General features: G+C 42.7%; 1 protein-coding gene across 1 annotated transcript in view; it reads left to right on the top strand.

Annotated features, from left to right (window-relative positions):
* ptcd3 (pentatricopeptide repeat domain 3) overlaps window positions 1–15,759 on the top strand; it is a 52,454-nt gene extending 36,695 nt beyond the window's left edge. The window contains exons 21-24 of the mRNA XM_067982347.1: window positions 5,101–5,243; window positions 14,499–14,540; window positions 14,696–14,854; window positions 15,419–15,759. Of these exons, the coding sequence (XP_067838448.1) occupies window positions 5,101–5,243; window positions 14,499–14,540; window positions 14,696–14,854; window positions 15,419–15,479 (405 nt within the window). The 3' untranslated portion in view covers window positions 15,480–15,759. The remainder of the gene's footprint in view (window positions 1–5,100; window positions 5,244–14,498; window positions 14,541–14,695; window positions 14,855–15,418) is intronic.
* The last annotated feature ends 4,988 nt before the right edge of the window (window positions 15,760–20,747 follow it).

Below are 20,747 nucleotides of genomic sequence, written 5' to 3'. Positions count from 1 at the left end.
AGACTCTCCAGCCAGGGGAAATAACCTCTCAGCCTCTACCCTGTCCAGCCCTCTCAGAATCTTGTATGTTTCAATGAGATCACCTCTCATTCATCTAAACTCCAGAGAATATAGACCCATTCTACTCAATCTCTCGTCATAGGAAAACCCTCGCATCCCAGGAATTAATCTAGTGAAACCACCGTTACACCGCCTCTAAGGCAAGTATATCCTTCCTTAGATAAGGAGACCAAAACTGTACACAGTACTCCAGGTGAGGTCTCACCAAAGTCCTGTAGAATTGTAGTAAGACTTCCTTACTCTTGTACTCCAACCCCCTTGCAATAAAGACCAACGTGCCATTTGCTTTCCTGATTGCTTGTTGTACCTGTATGCTAACTTTTTGTGTTTCTTGTACAAGGACACCCAAATCTCTCTGAACAACAACATTTAATAGTTTCTCACCATTTAAAAAAAAATTCTGTTTTTCTATTCGTCCTACCAAAGTGAATAACTTCATTTCCCCACATTATACTCCATCTGCCAACTTTTTGCCCACTCACTTAACTTGTCTCTATCCCTTTGCAGACTCTGTGTCCTCCGCAGCTTACTTTCCCACCTAGCTTTTGTATCGTCAGCAACCTTGGCTACATTACACTCTGTCCCTTCATCTAAGTCATTAATATAGATTGTAAATAGCTGAGGCCCAAGCACTGAACCTTGTGGCACCCCACTAGTTACAGCCTGCCAACCTGAAAATGACCATTTATCCCTACTCTCTTCTATCCATTAACCAATCCTCTCTTCTTGCTAATACATTACCCCCTACCCCATTTTCCCTTATCTTGCGTAACAACCCTTTGATGTGGCACCTTATCAAATGCCTTTTGAAAATCCAAATGTACTACATCCACTGGTTCCCCTTTGTCTACCATGGTAGTTACATCCTCAAAAAAAAATTCTAATAGATTTGTCAAACACTCTTTCCCTTTCATAAAACCATGTTGACTCTGCCTAATCATATTATGATTTTCTAAGTACCCTGTTGCCACTTCCTTAATAAAGGATTCCAGCATTTTCCCGATGACTGCCAGACTAACTGGCCTGTACTTCCCTGTTTTCTCTGTCCCTCCTTTCTTGAATAGCGGGGTTACATTTGCTACCTTCCAGTCCACTGGGACCATTCTGGAATCTAGGGAAATTTGGAAGATCATACATGTACATACGATATCATACAATGCATCCACTATCTCTGCAGCCACCTCTTTTAGAACCCTAGGATGTAGGCCACCAGGTCCAGGGGATTTATCTGCTTTTAGTCCCATTAATTTCTCCAGTACTTTTTCTCTCTTGATAATTACTTTAAGTTCCTCACTCTCATTAGCCCCTTGGTTCCCCATTATTTCTGGTATGCTTTTTCTGTCTTCTACTGTGAAGACAGATGCAAAATATTTGTTTAATATCTCTGCCATTTCCTTATTTCCCATTTATAATGCCTCTAAGGGACCAATGTTTACTTTTGCTACACTTTTCCTTTTTACATACTTGTAGAAGTTCTTACAATCTGTATTTATATTTCTTGCTGGTTTACTCTCATTCTACTTTCTCCCTCTATCAATTTTTTGGTCATCCTTTGCTGGTTTCTAAAACTCTCCCAATCCTCAGGCTTACTACTCTTCTTGGCTCCATTATATCCCTCTTCTTTTAATCTAATACTATCCTTAATTTCTTTAGTTGGCCACGGATGAATCACTTTTCCCGTGGAGTTCTTATTTCTCAATGGAATGTATATTCGTTGAGTATATTGAAATATTTCTTTAAATGTTTGGCATTGCTTATCTACTGTCATATCTTAATCTAATTTCCCAATCTACCTTAGCCAACACACCCCTCATACCTATGTAATTGGCTTTATTTAAGTTTAAGGCACTCGTTTCAGACTTAAGTACGTCACACTCAAACACATTGTGAAATTTGATCATATTATGATCGCTCTTCCCCAGAGGATCCTTTACTGTCAGATTACTAATTAACCCTATCTCGTTACACAATACTAGATCTAAAATAGCCTGTTCCCTGGTTGGTTCCATGACTTATTGCTCTAGGAAACCATCTTGAATGTATTCAATGAATTCATCCTCCAAACTGCATTGGCAAATTTGATTTGTCCAGTCTATGTGAAGATTAAAGTCCCCCATGATTATTGCATTACCTTTGTCACAAGCTCCTCTTATTTCTTGATTAATACTCTGTCCAACGGTATAGCTACTATTATGAGGCCTAAAAACTACTCCCACCAGTGTTTTCTGCCCTTTGTTATTTCTTATTTCTGCCCATATTAATTCTACTTCCTGATCCTCCGAGCCAAAATCCTTTCTCACCGCTGTCCTTACATCATCCTTTATTATTACGGCTAGCCCCCGCCCCCACCTCCTTTTCCATTCTGCCTGTCTTTTCAAAACGTCCCAACTTTGTTCACCTTGACTTTTTTTTCTTTTAGATTTCTAAATTTACCCTCCCCTGACTCCTTTCTTGCCTCCCTTTCCAGTTGCCCTGAGAAGGTGTTGGTGGGTTGCAGTACTTGTGGTGGTAGTGCCCTGGCGGTGGTTGGCAATTCCCTGATTTTGACCCAGCGACGATGAAGCCAAGGTTGAAGTTGAAAGAGATTTAACTGGGACTAAGTCAGCATAAAAATTAACACGAGAAAATAGGCCCCAAAATGTGCCAATATTGTTTGCTTACATTATCTCATCAATAGTTAGATGCATAATACTCTTTAAAATATTAGATTTGTGCTCTGTCAAAGAGTTTGGCTACTGGATCAAATCCATTTATCTATATTTGTGCCACTAATTCATCTATCTTGTTACAAATGCTTCATGCATTCAGATAGAGCCTTTAATTTTAACTTTTTACCACTTTGACCTTATTTGCTGATGCACTATTACCGTTAAATTCTGTCCCTTCCTGCCACACTCTGCCTATCCTTACCTAAATCACTACACCGCTCTGTTGCCTTGACTTTTTTCTCTTTTTAGATTTCTAAATTTATCCTCACCTGACTCCTTTCTCTTCCCCGCCCCCCCCCCCCCCCTCTTCTAGTTGCCCTGAGAAGGTGTTGATGGGTTTTGCAGTACTTGTGGTGATACTGCCCTGGCAGTGGTTGGGAATTCTGTGATTTTGACCCAGCGAAAATGAAGCCAAGATTGAAGTTGAAAGATATTGGGGATATCAGTAGACTCTGTTTTTAGCATGTCCAGTCACTATAGACCAGCAATCTAAGCAATTACATTGCTAAACCATTTAGTCAAAACAGTAGAATACAACTCAAAGAATATCTTGCTAAAACTGTACAGTGCTCTGGTCAGACTGCACCTTGAATACCTTGTCCCGTTTTGCCCACCATGACACATGGGGCAGCGTTCCTGCCCCTGAGGCAGTGTAGAGAAGAGCATCAGAGGACTGATTTTATGGGGGAAGACTGGAAAAACTTGAACTGTTTGCCCTTGAAAAGAGACTGAGTGGGGACCTCAGAAGTATTTAAAATGGTAAACCGTATAGAAAATGTTAATCCAGAACATTACACTAAAATTACAGAATACAAACTGGAAACGGGCAAGTTTAGAAATTATATCAAAAACAGCAATAACAACTGGCATTCGTACAGCATCTTTAACATAGAAAAACAACCTAAGGCACTTCACAGAAGGGTAAGGAAACATGGCCACTGGGCCAAAGAAGGATTTAAGAGGGGGGACCCAAAAGCTTGTTCAGAGGATGATCTTAAAGGAGGAGAGGTATTTGGAGATGGGAGGGGGGCATTTCAGAGAGTGGGACTAGGTACTGAAGGCATAGCTACCAATGGTGGGGTGAAAAGAGGGGGGGGGATTTGAAGAGGATAGAGTTAAAGCAAGGGAGGGTTTGAAGAACTGAGGTTTCAGATTGAGGAAGGGGCATGGCAATGGGGGGAATTTAATCACTAGGATGAGAATTTTAAATTTAATTATTGGGGGAACCAGAATCCCACGTTAGTCAGCGAGGACAAGGGTAATAGGCAACCAGGACTTGGTGTGGGACAGGATGTCAGCAGCAGAGTTACAGACGAGCTGAAGTTTAGAGGGTGAAGGATGGGAGGCTGACCAGAAAAACATTTGAGTTGGTGACACTGGCAGAGGTGGTGATTACAAATGTGGAAGTAGTTTTTATTTCTCTAATGGAGCAAATATAGGGACGGAAGCTCTGCTCAGGTTCCAATAAGATGCTGAGATTGCAAAGGGTCTGGTTCAGCCTGAGACAGTGACAAAGGAAGGGGATGGAGTTTGTGCCCAGAGCCGAAGTCTTCAGTCCTCCCACAGAGTGAGAAATAGGCTTCCAGGCAGAGTACAAGCCACAAATTCATTCTGGATGGATAGGCTTAAATGGGCCGAATGGACTTCTTTACCCGTATCTGTTTTGTGATACCAAACTTAAATATAAAATTATGATATTCAAACAACTGGGGCAAGATTGAGGTAACCAACAGTAACATCAAGTGGTTGTATAAACTAACACCATTTGTTTTAATGAGTCTTGGTGAAGACTAACAGCAGAGAAGCAAAAGGCTTGATTTTTGTCAGGGACATTTAGGAGTAGAATAGCATAGAATTTACACCAGGAAATGGCTTGGGCCCAATTACCAGGGTTCTGAACAATCAGCGCAACAAGGAACAGGTAATTGGGGTGAAACACTTAAACATTAAGCCTATGAGTGAAAATGAGGGGAAAACAGTCAGACACCAATATTAGGAAGGGACAAATCTTGTCCCATAGCAAACCCAAGGGTCAAGTGGAAGAACAGAAGCAGGAATATAATTGTTTTTAGTAAGGTTACCTGTCTATCCACTTGGGTAGGGCATTCCAGTCTGGAATAATCCTCCTGGTTTAAAAGGTTGTTTGAAAGCAAGTCATGGATGAGCCAAAACTTTCTCCAGTTTAACATTGGGAAGATCCAAGGCATCTCATTTGGAACCTGCCAAAAACACTATGCTTGTGCATCCCAACTCCACCACCCCCAGATGGAGGGGAGATGAGGTTTCCAGTATATATTGAAGTATTTAAATTAGTCTGTGGATTTCTTTACAGTTACAAGTAGCATTTGCTGACTGTGCGCTGGATATAAAGGCTGTATATAAGAGAGACCAAATCCATAGCTTACAGTGGACGGCTACTTCTTTGGGGAACGTGACTGCTCTGCTCTTGAGAGGAGGTCGAACTCAAGATGCTTGGTAAGTACTCTAGATTGCAATTTATGGCTGGTCAAAGCCTCTTTAATGATCATGTTAATGCTTAAGGAGATATTTCATCTCCTTTTATATACTTTAAAAATGAAATATAACTAGCTATTAAAAAAATGTTTAAAGTGTGATAACTAGAGTAATTTGTGTCACAAAATGTATCTGGCAATAATACAAAGGAGGGGGACTGGGTTAGTGAGTCTTTGGTGAGATGCAGTGGATTAGCACACTGTTCTTTCACTTTTGGCACGAGTTTTAAATTCAGTTCAGGCCGATGGAATACAAGTCTCCTCTCCATTGACTGTAAGGGTCCTCCTATAAGGTTGGAAACTCTCGACGCTAGAATTCATGTGGTATTTGCACACAACGCGAAAACAGCCCTAGATACCAAGTAGTAGTCTCACTCAGGGTACAGGGTAACGTTCATGCAGCAGAGGATGCTTTTCAGAAGATTGGAATTAAGCTTTTGTTGGGCCAAAGTAGAGGGAGCTTAATTCAATAGTAGCCTGTGCTTTACCAGTTGATCTGGAAGTGCTTGATGGTGAAATCACAAGGTCCTTCCTCATCCAAACTCATATGATAATAGGTGTCTGAAGTAGGAAGATGTTCCATTCTCCAACACCATCATTCCTTGTTCGATGAGCACAGAAATTTATCAACAGATTAGCAAAGATTTGCTTTTGAAGGTATGGGTGAGGGACAGTTTTTATATAGTTACGTAGAATCTACAGCACTGATCCAGATAATTCTGTCCAACTGGTTTAAGCCAGTGTTTATACTTCACACCAGCCTCCTCCCACTCTAATTACCTTTTCCCACCCTGCCCCTATGTCATAGAATCTTACAGCACAGAAGGCGACCCATTGTGCCTGTGCCTGTGCCGGCTCTTTGAAAGAGCTGTCCAATTTAGTCCCACACCCCAGCTTTTTCCCCATAACCCTGCAAATTAGTCTTCAAGTAAATGTCCAGTTGCCTTTTTGAAAGTTCCACCATCCTTTCAGGTAGCACATTCCAGATCTTAACAACCCCCTATGTACATTGAAAAATCTTTCTCATTTTCCCTTTTAGTTCTTTTGCCAATTATTTTATATCTATGACCTACTTGCCAGAGGAGACAGTTTCTCCTATCTTGCTCTATCAAAACCCCTCATAATTTTGAATACCTCCTAAGTCTCTCCTTAACCACCTCTGCTCTAAGAGAACAATCCTAGCTTTTCAAATCACCACATAATTGAAGTCCCTCATCCCTGGTGTCATCCTGGTAAACCTCCTCTGTATCTTCTGAGACCTTGACATCCTTCCTAAAGTGTGGTGCCCAGAACTGTACACAACACTCCAGCTGAGGCCTAACCACTGATTTGTAAAGGCTTAGCATGACTTCCTTGTTTTTGTATTCAATACCTCTATTTACAAAGCCAAGTATCCCACATGCTTTCTTAACAAGTTCCCCATAACCTTGCAAATTAGTCCCCTTCATGTACATATCCAATTGCCTTTTGAAAGTTCCACCGCCCTTTCAGGTAGTGCATTCCAGATCTTAACAACCTTCTATGTACGAAAAAAAAATGAATTCCCTCTACTTTGGCCCAACAAAACCGCCTTGCCCTGCCACTGTTAAAGATTTGTGAATATGCACCCCTCTCAAAATTACAATTTAAATTACACTGCCTCTCCATGTTGTTCCTCCCAAAGTGCATCACTTCACACTTAGCAGCATTAAATTGCATCTGCCATGTGTCTGCCCATTTCACCAGTCTGTCTATCCTCACTATTTACAACTTTGCCCAGTTTTGTATCATCTGCAGACTTTGAAATTGTACTCCCTATACTCAAGTCCAGGTCATTTATATATAACAAGAAAAGCAACAGTCCCAATACTGATCCCTGAAGGACCCCACTGCATTCATAAGAACATAAGAAATAGGAGCAGGAGTAGGCCGTACGGCCCCTTGAGCCTGCTCCGCCATTCAATCAGATCATGGCTGATCTTCGACCTCAACTCCACTTTCCTGCCCGATCCCCATATCCCTCAATTTCCCCTAGTGTCTAAAAATCTATCTATCTCAGCCTTGAATATACTCAACGACTTAGCATCCACAGCCCTCTGGGGTAGAGAACTCCAAAGATTCACAACCCTTTTCTCTCCAGTCCGAACAATACTCTCTGCCTCCTATCCCTTAGCCAATCATGTACCCAAGTTGCCTCCGTCCCTTTAATCCCATGTGCTTTTATTTTCGGAATAAGTCTGTTATGTGATACTTTATCAAATGCTTTTTGAAAGTCCATACAACATCTCCTGCACTACCTTCATCAACCCTCTGTTACTTCATCAAAGAACTCAATCAGGTTAGTCAGACACAATTTGCCAAGTGAGAATTCATTTTGTCCTTGATAATGGTCTCTAGTTTTTGCACCACTGACATGAGACTGACCAGGTTTATCCCTCTTTTTGAATAGAGGTGTGATATTTGCAATCCTCCAGTCCTCTGGCACCACTCCCATATCGAAGGAGGATTGAAAGATTGTGGTCAGAGCTTCTGCTATCTCCACCCTTGCTTCCCTCAGCAACCTAGGAAACATCCCACCTGGACCGGGTGACTTGTTAACTTTGAGTGATACCAACCTATTTAGCACCTCCTTTCTATTTTTATCCTATCCAATATCTCCAATCCCTCCTCCTCTACTGTGACATTAACTTAATCCTCTTTTGTGAAGAGAGATGCAAAGTACTCAATCAGTACCTCAGTCATCCCCTCTGCCCCCACAAGAAGATTTCCTTTTTTGTCCCCAGTCTGCCCCACTATTCTGTCAACTATCCTTTTACTTTTTATATGTTTATAAAAGATTTTTGGGTTCCCTTTTGTTACCTGCTAATCTTTTCTCACATTTGCGCTTTGCCTTTATATCCTTTTTCAATTTCCCCTTTTGCTCTCTATATTCTGCCTGGTGTATTCTCTACCTGACATTCCTTCTGTTTTATATTAACCTCTATTTCCTTTGTCATCCAGGGAGCTCTAGCTTTGGATGCCCTAGCTTTCCTCCTTATGGGTATATGCTTGGTTTGTACCTGAACTAACTCTACCCTTTAAGGCCTGCCATTGTTTATTTACTGGTTTCTTGGCCAATCTTTGTTTCCAGTCCACCAGTGTTAGATCCCTTCTCAGATCATTGAAATTGGCTCTCTTCCAGTTGGGTATTTTCACCGTTGATTTTTCTTTATCTCTTTCCATAACTACTTTAAACCTAATTATATTATGATCACTATTCCCCAGATGTTCTCCCATTGATACACACTCCACTTGCAATACTTCATTCCCCAGAACTAGATCCAACATTGCTTCCTTCCTCGATGGGCTAGAAACACACTGATTAAGAAAGTTCTCCTGTGCACATTTTAGGAATTCTTCACTCTCTTTGCCCTTTACTCTTTTTTTTCTATTACTGCTCTATTATTTTTACATTTCTCTACAGTTTGCCTACAGATTTGTTCCTCTATCACCTCCTCACTATTTAGGGGTCTATAGTAAACACCCAGCAATGTAACAGCTCCTTTTCTGGTCCTTAACTCTAACCAAATAGATTCAGTCTTTGAATCCTCTAGTATATCGTCCCTCTGTAGAACTGTAATATTATCCTTGATCAATATTGCCATCTCCACCCTTGTCTTTTTCCTTCCCTATTCTTCCTGAATGCATTGTAGCCAGAAATGTTTAGTTCCCATTCCTACCCTTATTTAAGCCAGGTCTTCGTGATAGCCACTATATCATAACCCTGATACAATTGGCAACTTGCGCTTGTAGCTTGTCAATCTTATTTGTAACACACATACATTCCAACACCATGCTAGTCGGCTTTGCTTCTTCCTGCATCTAATTCCTGCTCTTCCTATGCTATTCTTCTATTGCTGTTTGTCCCTCCTAATTTTCTATGCACCTTGTCTCTCCTCTCTGCCGAGTCCTGGTGCCCATCCCCCAGCTAATTTAGTTTAAACCCTCCCGCAAATAACTGGTTAACCCCCCCTGTGAGGACATTGGTCCCAATGCCCCAGGAATCTGAAGCCCTCCCTCCTGCACCTATTCTCCAGCCACTCATTCACCTGCACTGTCTTCCTGTTTCCGTATTCTTTAGCACTGGGAGTAATCCAGAGATTACTGCCTTTTGAGGTCCTGTTCTTCAATCTTTTTCCTAACTCCTGAAACTCTGCCTGTAGGACCTCAACCCTATGCAATTGGTTCCAACATGGACCATGACTTCTGGCTGTTTCCCTTCCCCCAAACAGGATGTCCTACATCTGTTCAGAGATATCCTTTACCCCGGGAGGCAACACACCTTTCGAGACTCTCGACGCGGTTGCAGAATCGTAGGAAGTTACGGCACAGAAGGAGGCTATTCAGCCCATCGTGTCCGTGCTGGCCGAAAAAGAGCTATCCAGTTTAATCCCGCTATCCAGTTTAATCCCACTTTCCAGCATTTGGTCCGTAGTCCTGTGGGTGATGGCACATCAGGGGTACATCAGATGCACATCCAAGTACTTTTTAAATGAGTTGAGGGTTTCTGCCTCTATCATCCTTTCAGGCAGTGAGTTTCAGACCCCCACCACCCTCTGGGTGAAAAAAATTCTCCTCAGCTCCCCTCTAATCCTTCTACCAATTACTTCAAATCTACGTCCCCTGGTCACTGACCCCAGAAATGCCTGTCTATCTCCCTGTCTATCGAATCCCCTGTAACAACTGCATTTCTACACTTCCTTGTGTCGCCCCCTGTGCAGCCGAGTCTCCCACAGTGCCATGGATTTGTTTCTGACTGCACTCCCCTGAGGTTTCATCGCCCTCACTAGTATTCAATACTGAATGCCACACTCCCAGGGGATTCCTGCACTGCCTGCCTGTTCCTCCAAGTCTAGGACCTATGTCCCTCTATTCCCTTCTCCCTCTTGTATGCATCAAGCCTCTCCTTTAAATATGTCAATGTTATCATAGTCAACCATTCCATGTGGCAGCATTTTCCACCTTTCCCCCCTCTTTTTTTTGTATAAAGACATTCCTTCTAAATTAATTATTTGATCTGTTAGTGCCTATCTTATATTTATGCCTCTCTTGTTCTAGACTCACCCACAAGTGGAAATTGTTTCTCCACAACTCTTTTGAATCCATTCATGATTTTAAAGACCTCTATCTGGTCGTCTTTTTTTTAATTTGAGGTGAATACCAGCAGTTTGCTTGAGTTGCTGTGAGCAATAGCTTCACCTCCCAGTAGCACCGGGAAAAAAAAAAATCACTACTTTGATCCACTGTGTTTTAATTAAAGTGCTGCCAGAGAGTGGTGAGAATATGGAGCTTGCAACCACATGGAGTGGCTGAGGGGAATAACACAGATGCATTTAAGGGGAACCTAGATAATACATGAGGGAGAAAGGAACAGAAGGTTAGGATGAGATGAAGTAAATAAAGTGGGAGGAGGCTCGTGTGGAGCATAAACGCTGGCATAGACCGGTTGGGCCGAATGGCCCATTTCTGTGCTGTAAATTTTATGTAAGAGTAAGGGGAAAGCAGCAAGAGCCAAGTTCGTGGCACAACGGGTGGCTCTGCTGCACAGGAGGGGAGGAGTAAAAGTGGTAGGGCTATAGTGATAGGGGATTCAATTGAAAGGAGAACAGATAGGCGTTTCTGCAGCCGCAAACGTGACTCCAGGATGGTATGTTGCCTCCCTGGTGCTAGGGTCAAGGATGTCACCGAGCGGCTGCAGGGCATTCTGGAGGGGGAGGGTGAACAGCCAGTAGTCGTGGTCCTTATCAGCGCCAATGACATAGATTAAAAAAGGGGATAAGGTCCTGCAAGGTGAATTTAAGGAGTTAGGAGATAAATTAAAAAGCAGGACCTCAAAGGTAGTGATGTCAGGATTACTACCAGTGCCATGTGCTAGTGAGTATAGGAACAGGAGAATAGACCGGATGACTGCGTGGCTGCAGGGATGGTGTAGGAGGGAAGGATTTAGATTCCTGGGACATTGGGACCAGTTCTGGGGAAGGCGGGACCTGTACAAGCGGGATGGGCTACACCCGAGCGGGACCGGGACCAATGTCCTCGTGGGGGTGTTTGATAGTGCTGTTGAGGAAGGTTTAAACTAGAATGGTAGGGGGATGGGAACCTGAGCAGGGAGTCAGAGGAGGGGAAACAAGGAGAGAAACAAAAGATGGAAAGGGAAGAAGCAATAGTAGAAGGCAGAGAAAACCAGGGTGAAAAACAAATAGGGCCATAGCGCAAAATAAAACTAAGATGACTAGCAATCTTAAAGACAAGTCTAAAGGCATTGTGTCTAAATGCGCGGAGCATTCGCAATAAGGTAGATGAATTAACAGCGCAGATGGATGTTAACGGCTCTGATATAGTTGCGATTACGGAGACATGGCTGCAGGGTGACCAGGGATGGGAACTGAATATCCAGGGGTATTCAATATTTAGGAAGGACAGGCAAAAAGGGAAAGGAGGTGGGGTAGCATTGTTAGTAAGAGGAAATCAATGCAATAGTGAGGAAGGATATTGGCTCGGAAAATCACAATGTGGAATCTGTATGGGTGGAGCTAAGAAACACCAAGGGGCAGAAAACATTGGTGGGGGTTGTCTATAGGCCCCCAAACAGTAGTGGAGATGTAGGGGAGGGCATTAAACAGGAAATTAGAGATGCATGCAAGAAGGATACAGCTATGGGTGACTTTAATCTACATATAGATTGGTCAAACCAAATTAGCAATAATACTGTGGGGGAGGAATTCTTGGAGTAAGTACGTGATCATTTTCTAGACCAATATGTTGAGGAACCAACGAGAGAACAGGCGATCCTAGACTGGGTATTGTGCAATGAGAAAGGATTCATTAACAATCTTGTTGTGCGGGGTCCCTTGGGGAAGAGCGACCATAACATGATAGAATTCCTCATTAAGATGGAGAGTGAAATAGTTGAATCCGAAACTAGGGTCCTGAATTTAAATAAAGGAAATTATGAAGTATGAGGTGCAAGTTGGCTATGATAGATTGGGGAACTTTACTGAAAGGGATGACAGTGGATAGGCAATGGCTAATATTTAAAGAACATGTGCAGGAATTACAACAATTGGGACTAGCTTAGTGGTATAAACTGGGCGACATGGACATGTTGGGCCGAAGGGCCTGTTTCCATGTTGTAAACTTCTATGATTCTATGAATTATTCATTCCTGTCTGGCGCAAAAATAAAACCGGAAAGGTGGCTCAACCGTGGCTTACAAAAGAAATTAGGGATAGGATTAGATCCAAAGAGGAGGCATATAAAATTGCCAGAAAAAGCGGCAAGCCTGAGGATTGGGAGCAGTTCAGAATTCAGCAAAGGAGGACAAAGAGATTGATTAAGAGGGGGAAAATAGAGTATGAGAGTAAACTAGCAGGGAACATAAAAACTGACTGTAAAAGCTTCTATAAATAAGTCAAGAGAAAAAGATTAGTGAAGACAAATGTAGGTCCCTTACAGTCAGAAATGGGGGAAGTTATAATGGGGAACAAAGAAATGGCAGAACAATTAAACACATACTTTGGTTCTGTCTTCACAAAGGAGGACACAAATAACCTGCCAGAAATGTTAGGGAACCAAGGGTCAGGTGAGAGGGAGGAACTGAAGGAAACCAGTATTAGTAAAAAAAAAAAATAGTGCTAGGGAAATTAATGGGACTAAAGGCAGACAAATCCCCAGGGCCTGATAATCTACATCCCAGAGTACTAAAGGAACTGGCCCTGGAAATAGTGGATGCATTGGTGATCATCTTCCAAAATTCTATAGACTCTGGAACAGTTCCTACAGATTGGAGGGTGGCAAATGTAACCCCACTATTTAAAAAAGGAGGGAGAGAAAAAACAGGGAATTACAGACCAGTTAGTCTAACATCAGTAGTGGGGAAAATGCTAGAGTCTATTATAAAAGATGTGATAACAGAACACTTGGAGGGCATTAACGGGATTGGACAAAGTCAGCATGGATTTATGAAAGAGAAATCATGCTTAACAAATCTACTGGAATTTTTTGAGGATGTAACTACTGAGGATTAAAAGGTATTAAGGGATATGGGCCAAAGGCAGCTATATGGAGTTAGATCACAGATCAGCCATGATCTTATCAAATGGCGAAGCAGGCACAAGGGACTGAATGGCCTACTCCTATTCCTATGTTCCTAACTAGTAGAATAGATAGAGAAGAACCAGTGGATGATGATGTATTTGGATTTTCAGAAGGCTTTTGATAAGGTCTCACACAAGAGGTTAGTGTGCAAAATTAAAGCACGTGGGAATAGGGGGAATATACTGGCATGGATTGAGAATTGGTTGACAGACAGGAAACAGTGTAGGAATAAACGGGTCTTTTTCCGGGTGGCAGGCAGTGACTAGTGGGGTACCGCAGGGATCAGTGCTTGGGCCCCAGCTATTCACGATATATATCAATGATTTGAATGAGGGAACTAAATGTAACATTTCCAAGTTTGCAGACGACACAAAGCTGGGGTGGAATGTGAGCTGTGAGGAGGATGCAAAGAGGCTCCAATGTGATTCAGACAAGTTGGGTGAGTGGGCAAGAACATGGCAGATGCAGTATAACATGGATAAATGTGAGGTTATCCACTTTGGTTGTAGAGACAGAAGGACAGATTATTATCTGAATGGTGATAGATTGGGAAAAGGGGAGGTGCGACGAGACCTGGGTGTCCTTGTACACCAGTCGCTGAAAGCGAGCATTCAGGTACAGCAAGCTGTTAGGAAGGCGAATGGTATGTTGGTCTTCATTGCAAGAGGATTTGAGTACAAGAGCAGGGATGTCTTACTGCAGTTACACAGGGCCTTGGTGAGACCACATCTGGAGTATTGTGTGCAGTTTTGGTCTCCTTATCTGAGGAAGGATGCCCTTGCCATGGAGGGAGTGCAAAAAAGGTTTACCAGACTGATTCCTGGGATGGCAGGACTGACGTATGAGGAGAGATTGGGCCGACTAGGCCTATATTCACTAGATCAAGGGATATGGGGGGAAAAGTGGGAACAGGGTATTGAGTTTGACAATCAGCCATGATCATTTTGAATGGCTGAGAAGGGCCAAATGGCCTACTCCTGCTCCTATATTATGTTTCTTTGTGTGGGATAGTGCAGGAGCTCCTGCTGTTTTGCTTGTATTCTCATCTGGTGAATAAATAGTCAGTAATGTGTGTACAATAACTTCTTGTATTTGTTTCCAGGGGAATGCTGCAATTTTTTAAAACTAACAACAGAGTTCCTGGGTAAGTTGGCTCTATGTTAATGTTCATCTATTCACATTAATAGTATGTGGATCTGTACATTTCAAAATGATGGGATGGAACCTCCTTTAGAGATTGCTTATTGTATTTTGAAATTTTTAGCTTTTATGGACGATCTGACCTTTATTTTTATTCAGTAAAGATCTACTGGACGAATTCTTGGACTGCGCTAAGGAAAGCGGTAACAAGGCTCTGGCCCTTGACTTGGTGAAGCTGGCCAGTGCGTTCAGTTTACCCACTACAGCGGAGCTCTCCAAGAGGGTGATGACCGAATTCGAGCTGACTGATGAACAGAAGTAAGCCTGTCTCCTTAGCATAGTTCAAGTTCGTAACCAATATTTTTAAATGTAGAATTTCCTTTTGCAGTGGCACAGAGGGGAAAAAAAGTACGAGTTCATTTACCTCACTCATACCAATCCACAGGGACTGAGCCCTCAGATCTCTGCACTCCTCCAATTCTGGTCTCTTGCACATCCCTGATTTTCTTCTCTCCGCCATTGGTGGCTGTGCATTCGGCTGTCTAGGCCCTCAGCTCTGGAATTCTCTCTTCTCTTCTCTCCTCTCCTCTCAGTTTACTACTTTGATCAAACTTTTGGTCACCTGTCCTAATATCAATATGTGGCTCGGTGGCAGATTTTGTTTGAAAATCGCTCCAGTGAAGCTCCTCGGGACGTTTTACTACCTTAAAGGCGCTATATAAATGCAAGTTGTTTTTGCCTATTCCGCGTTGGATGTAAATAGATTATTCTTTTTAAATTCATGTGGCAAAGCATTAAGATTTATTACAAAGCTAAATTGTTTGTGGGTTTTTTAAGGCTTTTTAATATTTTTCCATGTTCCACCCCCTCCCATATAAACAGAAGATCCCTGGAAGAGCTGGATGTCGACAGCAGCGACAGCAGTGATAGTGACCGAGAATAACTTCTGATCTTCCTGGCTCCATCAAATGCTGTTCTTCTAAACACAGGACCGATTGCCTAAGGATTGGCCATAGTATTTGTTCACAGTATGTGCAGCAGACTAGGCGTCTGCACTAGACTGAGTGTTGCACAGATGTTCGTGTGTTGAAATAAAACAGTAAAAGCTGCAAAAAATTGTACTGTATTTAAATCTGTATTGTTAACCCATCCTACAAAATGATGTAAGTTTAAGTATCTGAAATATTAAAAATGGCTGATATGAAATTGATCAGCTCCCTTCCTATCGCTTGTAATGAAGCTAATTGTTTCAGATTAAGTTCTGTACTGCCAAATTTAAATGAGGTTCTTGTGCTTAAAAAGGTGCAGCTACTGGGTAGTAGCAGTGCTATCTGTAACAGCCAGGCTATGCTGCCTGGCTCCTGCTTAGAAGAAAGCCCTATACATGTTTGGATACACGTGCACAGTGGTTCAAGTTTAAATGTGGGTAAGAACATCAGTATTTTTACAAATATATTTAAACTTACTCCAGCTAGGTTTAAGGAGCGTGCAGAAATAATGAGCTAATCCTGTCACTTTATAAATCATTGGAGTGACCGCACTTGGAATACTGTGTACAGTTCTGGCCGCCACAGCACAAAAAAGGATATTGTAGCTATTAAAAGGTCACAGAAGAGAGCAACCAGAATGATTGAGGGGATGGGGGGATTGGATTATGAGGAGCAATTATGTAAATTGGGTATGTTCTCACTGGAGAAGAGAAGGTTGAGAGATGATATGATTGTAGTTTTTAGGATTCTAAAGGGAATAGATAATGTGGACCATGATAAGTTATTTCACCTTGTCCAGAACAGTAGGAACCAGAGGACACTGTCTGTACTGGAAGGGGAGTAAATTCAAAACAATATTTCAGTGAGCAGACGATCAATCTATGGAACAGACTCCCTAGGGAGACGGTGGAAGCAGTTAGTATTGATTCATTCAAATGCAAATTAGATAGATTTCTTAGTGTATCCCAAAATGTTATTTAGGAATGAGTGAGTAATTTGAGACATGATCTGGTAAGTATAACATGCTTGGGAGCAAAAGGTGACTTTGGACCTATGGTTCCCAAAGCACTCGACTACTGGGGTTTTCCTCGTGTCATTGAGTTCGAGAGTGACATACTTAAGTCTGAAACTGGAGTCTCAAGTTTAAATAAAGCCAACTAGGTAGGTATGAGGGGTGAGTTGGCTAAGGTAGTTTGGGGAATTAGATTAAAAGATATGACAGTAGATAAGCAATGGAGAACATTTAAAGAAATATTTCATAATTCTCAACGAATATACATTTCATTGAGAAATAAAAACTCCACAGGAAAAGTGATCTATCTGTGGCTAACTACAGAAGTCAAGGATAGTATTAGATTAAAAGAAGTATATGATGTTGCCAAGAAGAGTAGTAAGCCTGAGGATTGGGAGAGTTTTAGAAACGAGCAAAGGATGACCAAAAAATTGATAGAGGGAGAAAGTAGAAATGAGAGTAAACTATCAAGAAATATTTTTTTTAAAAAGTAAGAGTTTCTACAAATATGTAAAAAGGAAGAGAGTAGTGAAAGTAAACATTGGTCCCTTAGAGGCTGAGACAGGAGAAATTCTAATGCAGAGTAAGGAAATGGTAGAAACAAAAACAGAAAATGCTGGAAAAGCTCAGCAAGTTTGCTGACGATACAAAGCTAGAGAAAGGGTCCGCTGTGCGGAGGGGGGGGGCGGGGAAAGACTCCTGGCCAAAGAAGTGGGCGCGAAGGCGACGGAAGAAGAGCTCAGCATCATGTTGAGCTCGCAATTCATTGAGGTGGGGGTGTAAGGGGATGAAGTAAGGCCTTTTGAGGACTGATTGTTCGGGGTCAGAGAGGCCGTTTCCCCTGGCTGGAGAGTCTAGAACTAGGGGGCATAGTCTCAGGATAAGGTGTCAGTGAGAGAGGGAGGATGGAGCAGTTGGAATTTCTGCTCATGAGATAGTAAGGGGTGCCTCAATGGCCCCTTCAAAGAATACCAAGAGAGGCATTGATGGTAGCTGTGGGCTTATTTGAGGGGGATTCAAGCCTGGGATGGCAGCAGGAGAGTAGGAGGGCAGAGGAGTAGTGATTGGTTGGGGGAAAAATACCTCTGGAGAAAGGAAAGTAGGCATGATTGGGTGACAGGAAGGGGAGAAGAAAATAGATAATAGATGCAGAGAGGTTGTTTCCCTGGCTGGAGAGTCTAGAACTAGGGGCCATGGTCTCAGGATAAGGGGTCGGCCATTTAAGACTGAGATGAGGAGGAATTTCTTCACTGAGGGTTGTGAATATTTGGAATTCTCTACCCCAGAGGGCTGTGGATGCTCAGTCATTGAATATGTTCAAGGCTAAGATAGATAGATTTTTGGAATCTAGGGGAATCAAGGGATATGGGGATCAGGCAGGAAAGTGGAGTTGAGGTCGAAGATCAGCCATGATCTGATTGAATGGCGGAGCAGGCTCGAGGGGCCTTATGGTCGTCTCCTATTTCTTATGTTCCTATGTCATGTCTGGGTCTGCTGTAGAGTAATTGATAGCAATCAATTTCTATGATTAGTCACCAACTAATGAATGGCAAGGCTGGGGCCATTTCTCTCCCGTCTCGGTGTCTCTCTGTGTGAGTGGGGTCGCTTGAGAGTCTTGCCAGTCGCTTCACTCAGTCACAGGCCCTGAGTCTCGGGCAGGAAAAGGTCCCACAAAAATGAGTGGGCAGGAAGGCTTCACTCAGCCTCCTGGAGGGAGCAAGCACGAAGTGGGCTCTGCCCTACTCCCGGTACCAGCTGTAATTGGGGCCTGTCGGGTCTTGGTCATTTTATAGGTTTTCAAGGGGTTAAAGTGTAACCAATTTGGACACGTCTCACTATGGAAAATAAACAAGCTCCACGTCTTTTAAATGGGTTTAGTGATCTCTCCCTCTTAAGTCCTGACCATCTCTTTCCCTCCCTTCATGTTGATGGATCTAGTTTTAAAAAGCAAGAGGTGTGTCGTACTAGCAGGGGTTCCTTCCTGGTCTGAAACACTTGCCCTTTCCCGTCACTGCCTGCATTCCCCTTCCCCCGCCCCCCCCCCCTCTCTAACTGAATGCAGTTTCTCATTAAAATTAATGTTTATCTTCTGTACTCAATAACATTTGAGCTGCTGCAGCTATCAGACGGTCTAGCCCCCTAATGTTCTGCTGGGTTCCTCCTGAATTTCAGAGGATGTCACAATCCACGAGGTTTATCATCAAGAAGTAACAGTTACACCTTTTAAAGCTGTAATTTTTTTTTAAGGAGTGAGATAAATCAAAATAGGTCATGTTTTAAATCAAAAGTGAATGAGTCTCCTTAGATAAAGTAAATAAAGAGAAACTGTTCCCATTGGCAGAAGGGTTGAGAACCAGAGGAGACAGATTTATGGTGATTGGCAAAAGAAACAAAGGTGACATGAGGAAAAACTTCTTTTTACACAGAGAGTGGTTATGATCTGGAATGTGCCTGAAAGGGTGGTGGAAGCAAATTCAATCATGGCTTTCAAAAAAGAATTGGATAAATACTTACATACGAATTAAGAGCAGGAGTAGGCCATTCGGCCCCTCAAGCCTGCTCTGCCATTTGATAAGATCATGGCTGATCTGATTGTGATCTCAACCCTACTTTCCCGTCTACTTACTATAACCTTTGATTCCCTTGTTAATCAGGAACCTATCTAACTCAGACTTAAAAATATTCAATGACCCTGCCTTCACTGCTCACTGGGGAACAGATTCACGACCCTCCTGAGAGAAAATATTTCTCCTCATCTCCATCTTAAATGGGAGACCCCTTATTTTTAAACTGTGGCCCCTACTTCTAGTCTCTCCCACAAAGGGAAACGTCCCCTCAGGATCTTATGTTTCAATAAGATCACCTCTCACTCTTCTAAACTCCAGTGTATACAGGCCCAACTTGTCCAACCTTTTCTCATAAGATAACCCCCCTTGTTGGCCAGGGGTTGCAGAAACTACTGAGATTCTGAGCTGCTGACACACAGGCATAAGCAACTTTTGAACTGAAGTAATCTGAGTTCAGTCGCTGGCCTGAGCTGGCTGGAACTGGTTTGAATTAGCTAAGTTTTGTGAAAGACAAAGGAGATGTGATAAGACACAAGTCCTTATTTAGAAAAGGAGTAATGAGGTAATACTACCTAAGTCCTTGGGACAGAGCCAATGAGGAGAAGACACAAATTAGGCGAGCAAGCCTAAACCAACGGGAGAGACAGACAGCACAGCTTGAAGAGATAAGATTCAGAATAAGAATGAAGAATCTGGGGTGTGGAGCCAGCGAAGACTCCAGAGACCAACCATCGTAGAAGTGGAAGAACCTATGTCAGGGACGTAGAGACGACGTTGAGAGAGAGAGAACGGAACGCCTGGCCAGCATCAGCTCTCCTTTTCGGGTGATAGCCTTTATATTCTGTGACCACTCAGGGAGTGTCAGAGAAACCTAGTGGGTGTGCGTTTAGATCCTAGTTTGGGTACAAAACTGTATAACCTGGTGCAAACTGCATGTCTATATCTAACCAGACGTATAAGCTATATGTATATGAACTAACGATGTGAATAAAGCAAATTGAGAGTTAAGAGAGAATTGACTCTTCTCCTCTTTGTACTAAGCTAATAACCGTAACCGGAGACCTCCGGTCAACCACCTCATCCCAGGAATCAGTCGAGTGAACCTTCTCTGAACCGCCTCTAAAGCAATTATGTCCTTTCTTAAATAAGGAGACCAAAACTGCACACAGTATTCTAGATGTGGTCTCCCCAATGCCCTGTACAATGTAGCAAAGCATCCCTACTTTTATATTCCATTCCCCTTGCAATAAATGACAACATTCCCATTTGCCTTCCTAATGACTTGCTGTAGCTGCATACGAACTTTTTGTGATTCATGTACTAGGACACCCAGATCCCTCTGTACCTCCGAGTTCTGCAATCTCTCTCCATTTAAATAATATACTGCTTTTCTATTCCTCCTGCCAAAGTGGACAAGTTCATATTTTCCCACATTATACTCCATCTGCCAAATTTTTGCCCACTCACTCAAACTATCTATATCCTTTCGCAGACTCCTTGGGGTGTGATTTTAGGTGGCAATTGTGGGGGGGTGGGGGGGCTCTGAAAATCGTGGAAATCCCATTCGGGTTCAGAAGCCAGCTCCAACCTACTGACTTCCGATTTTCCCAGGGACCCACCTGTGCGCGCGCACGGGCGACCCG

This window comes from Heptranchias perlo, chromosome 1 (assembly GCF_035084215.1).
Source record: "Heptranchias perlo isolate sHepPer1 chromosome 1, sHepPer1.hap1, whole genome shotgun sequence".
Lineage (NCBI taxonomy): Eukaryota > Metazoa > Chordata > Chondrichthyes > Hexanchiformes > Hexanchidae > Heptranchias > Heptranchias perlo.
This window is presented reverse-complemented; position numbering and strand designations above follow the sequence as displayed.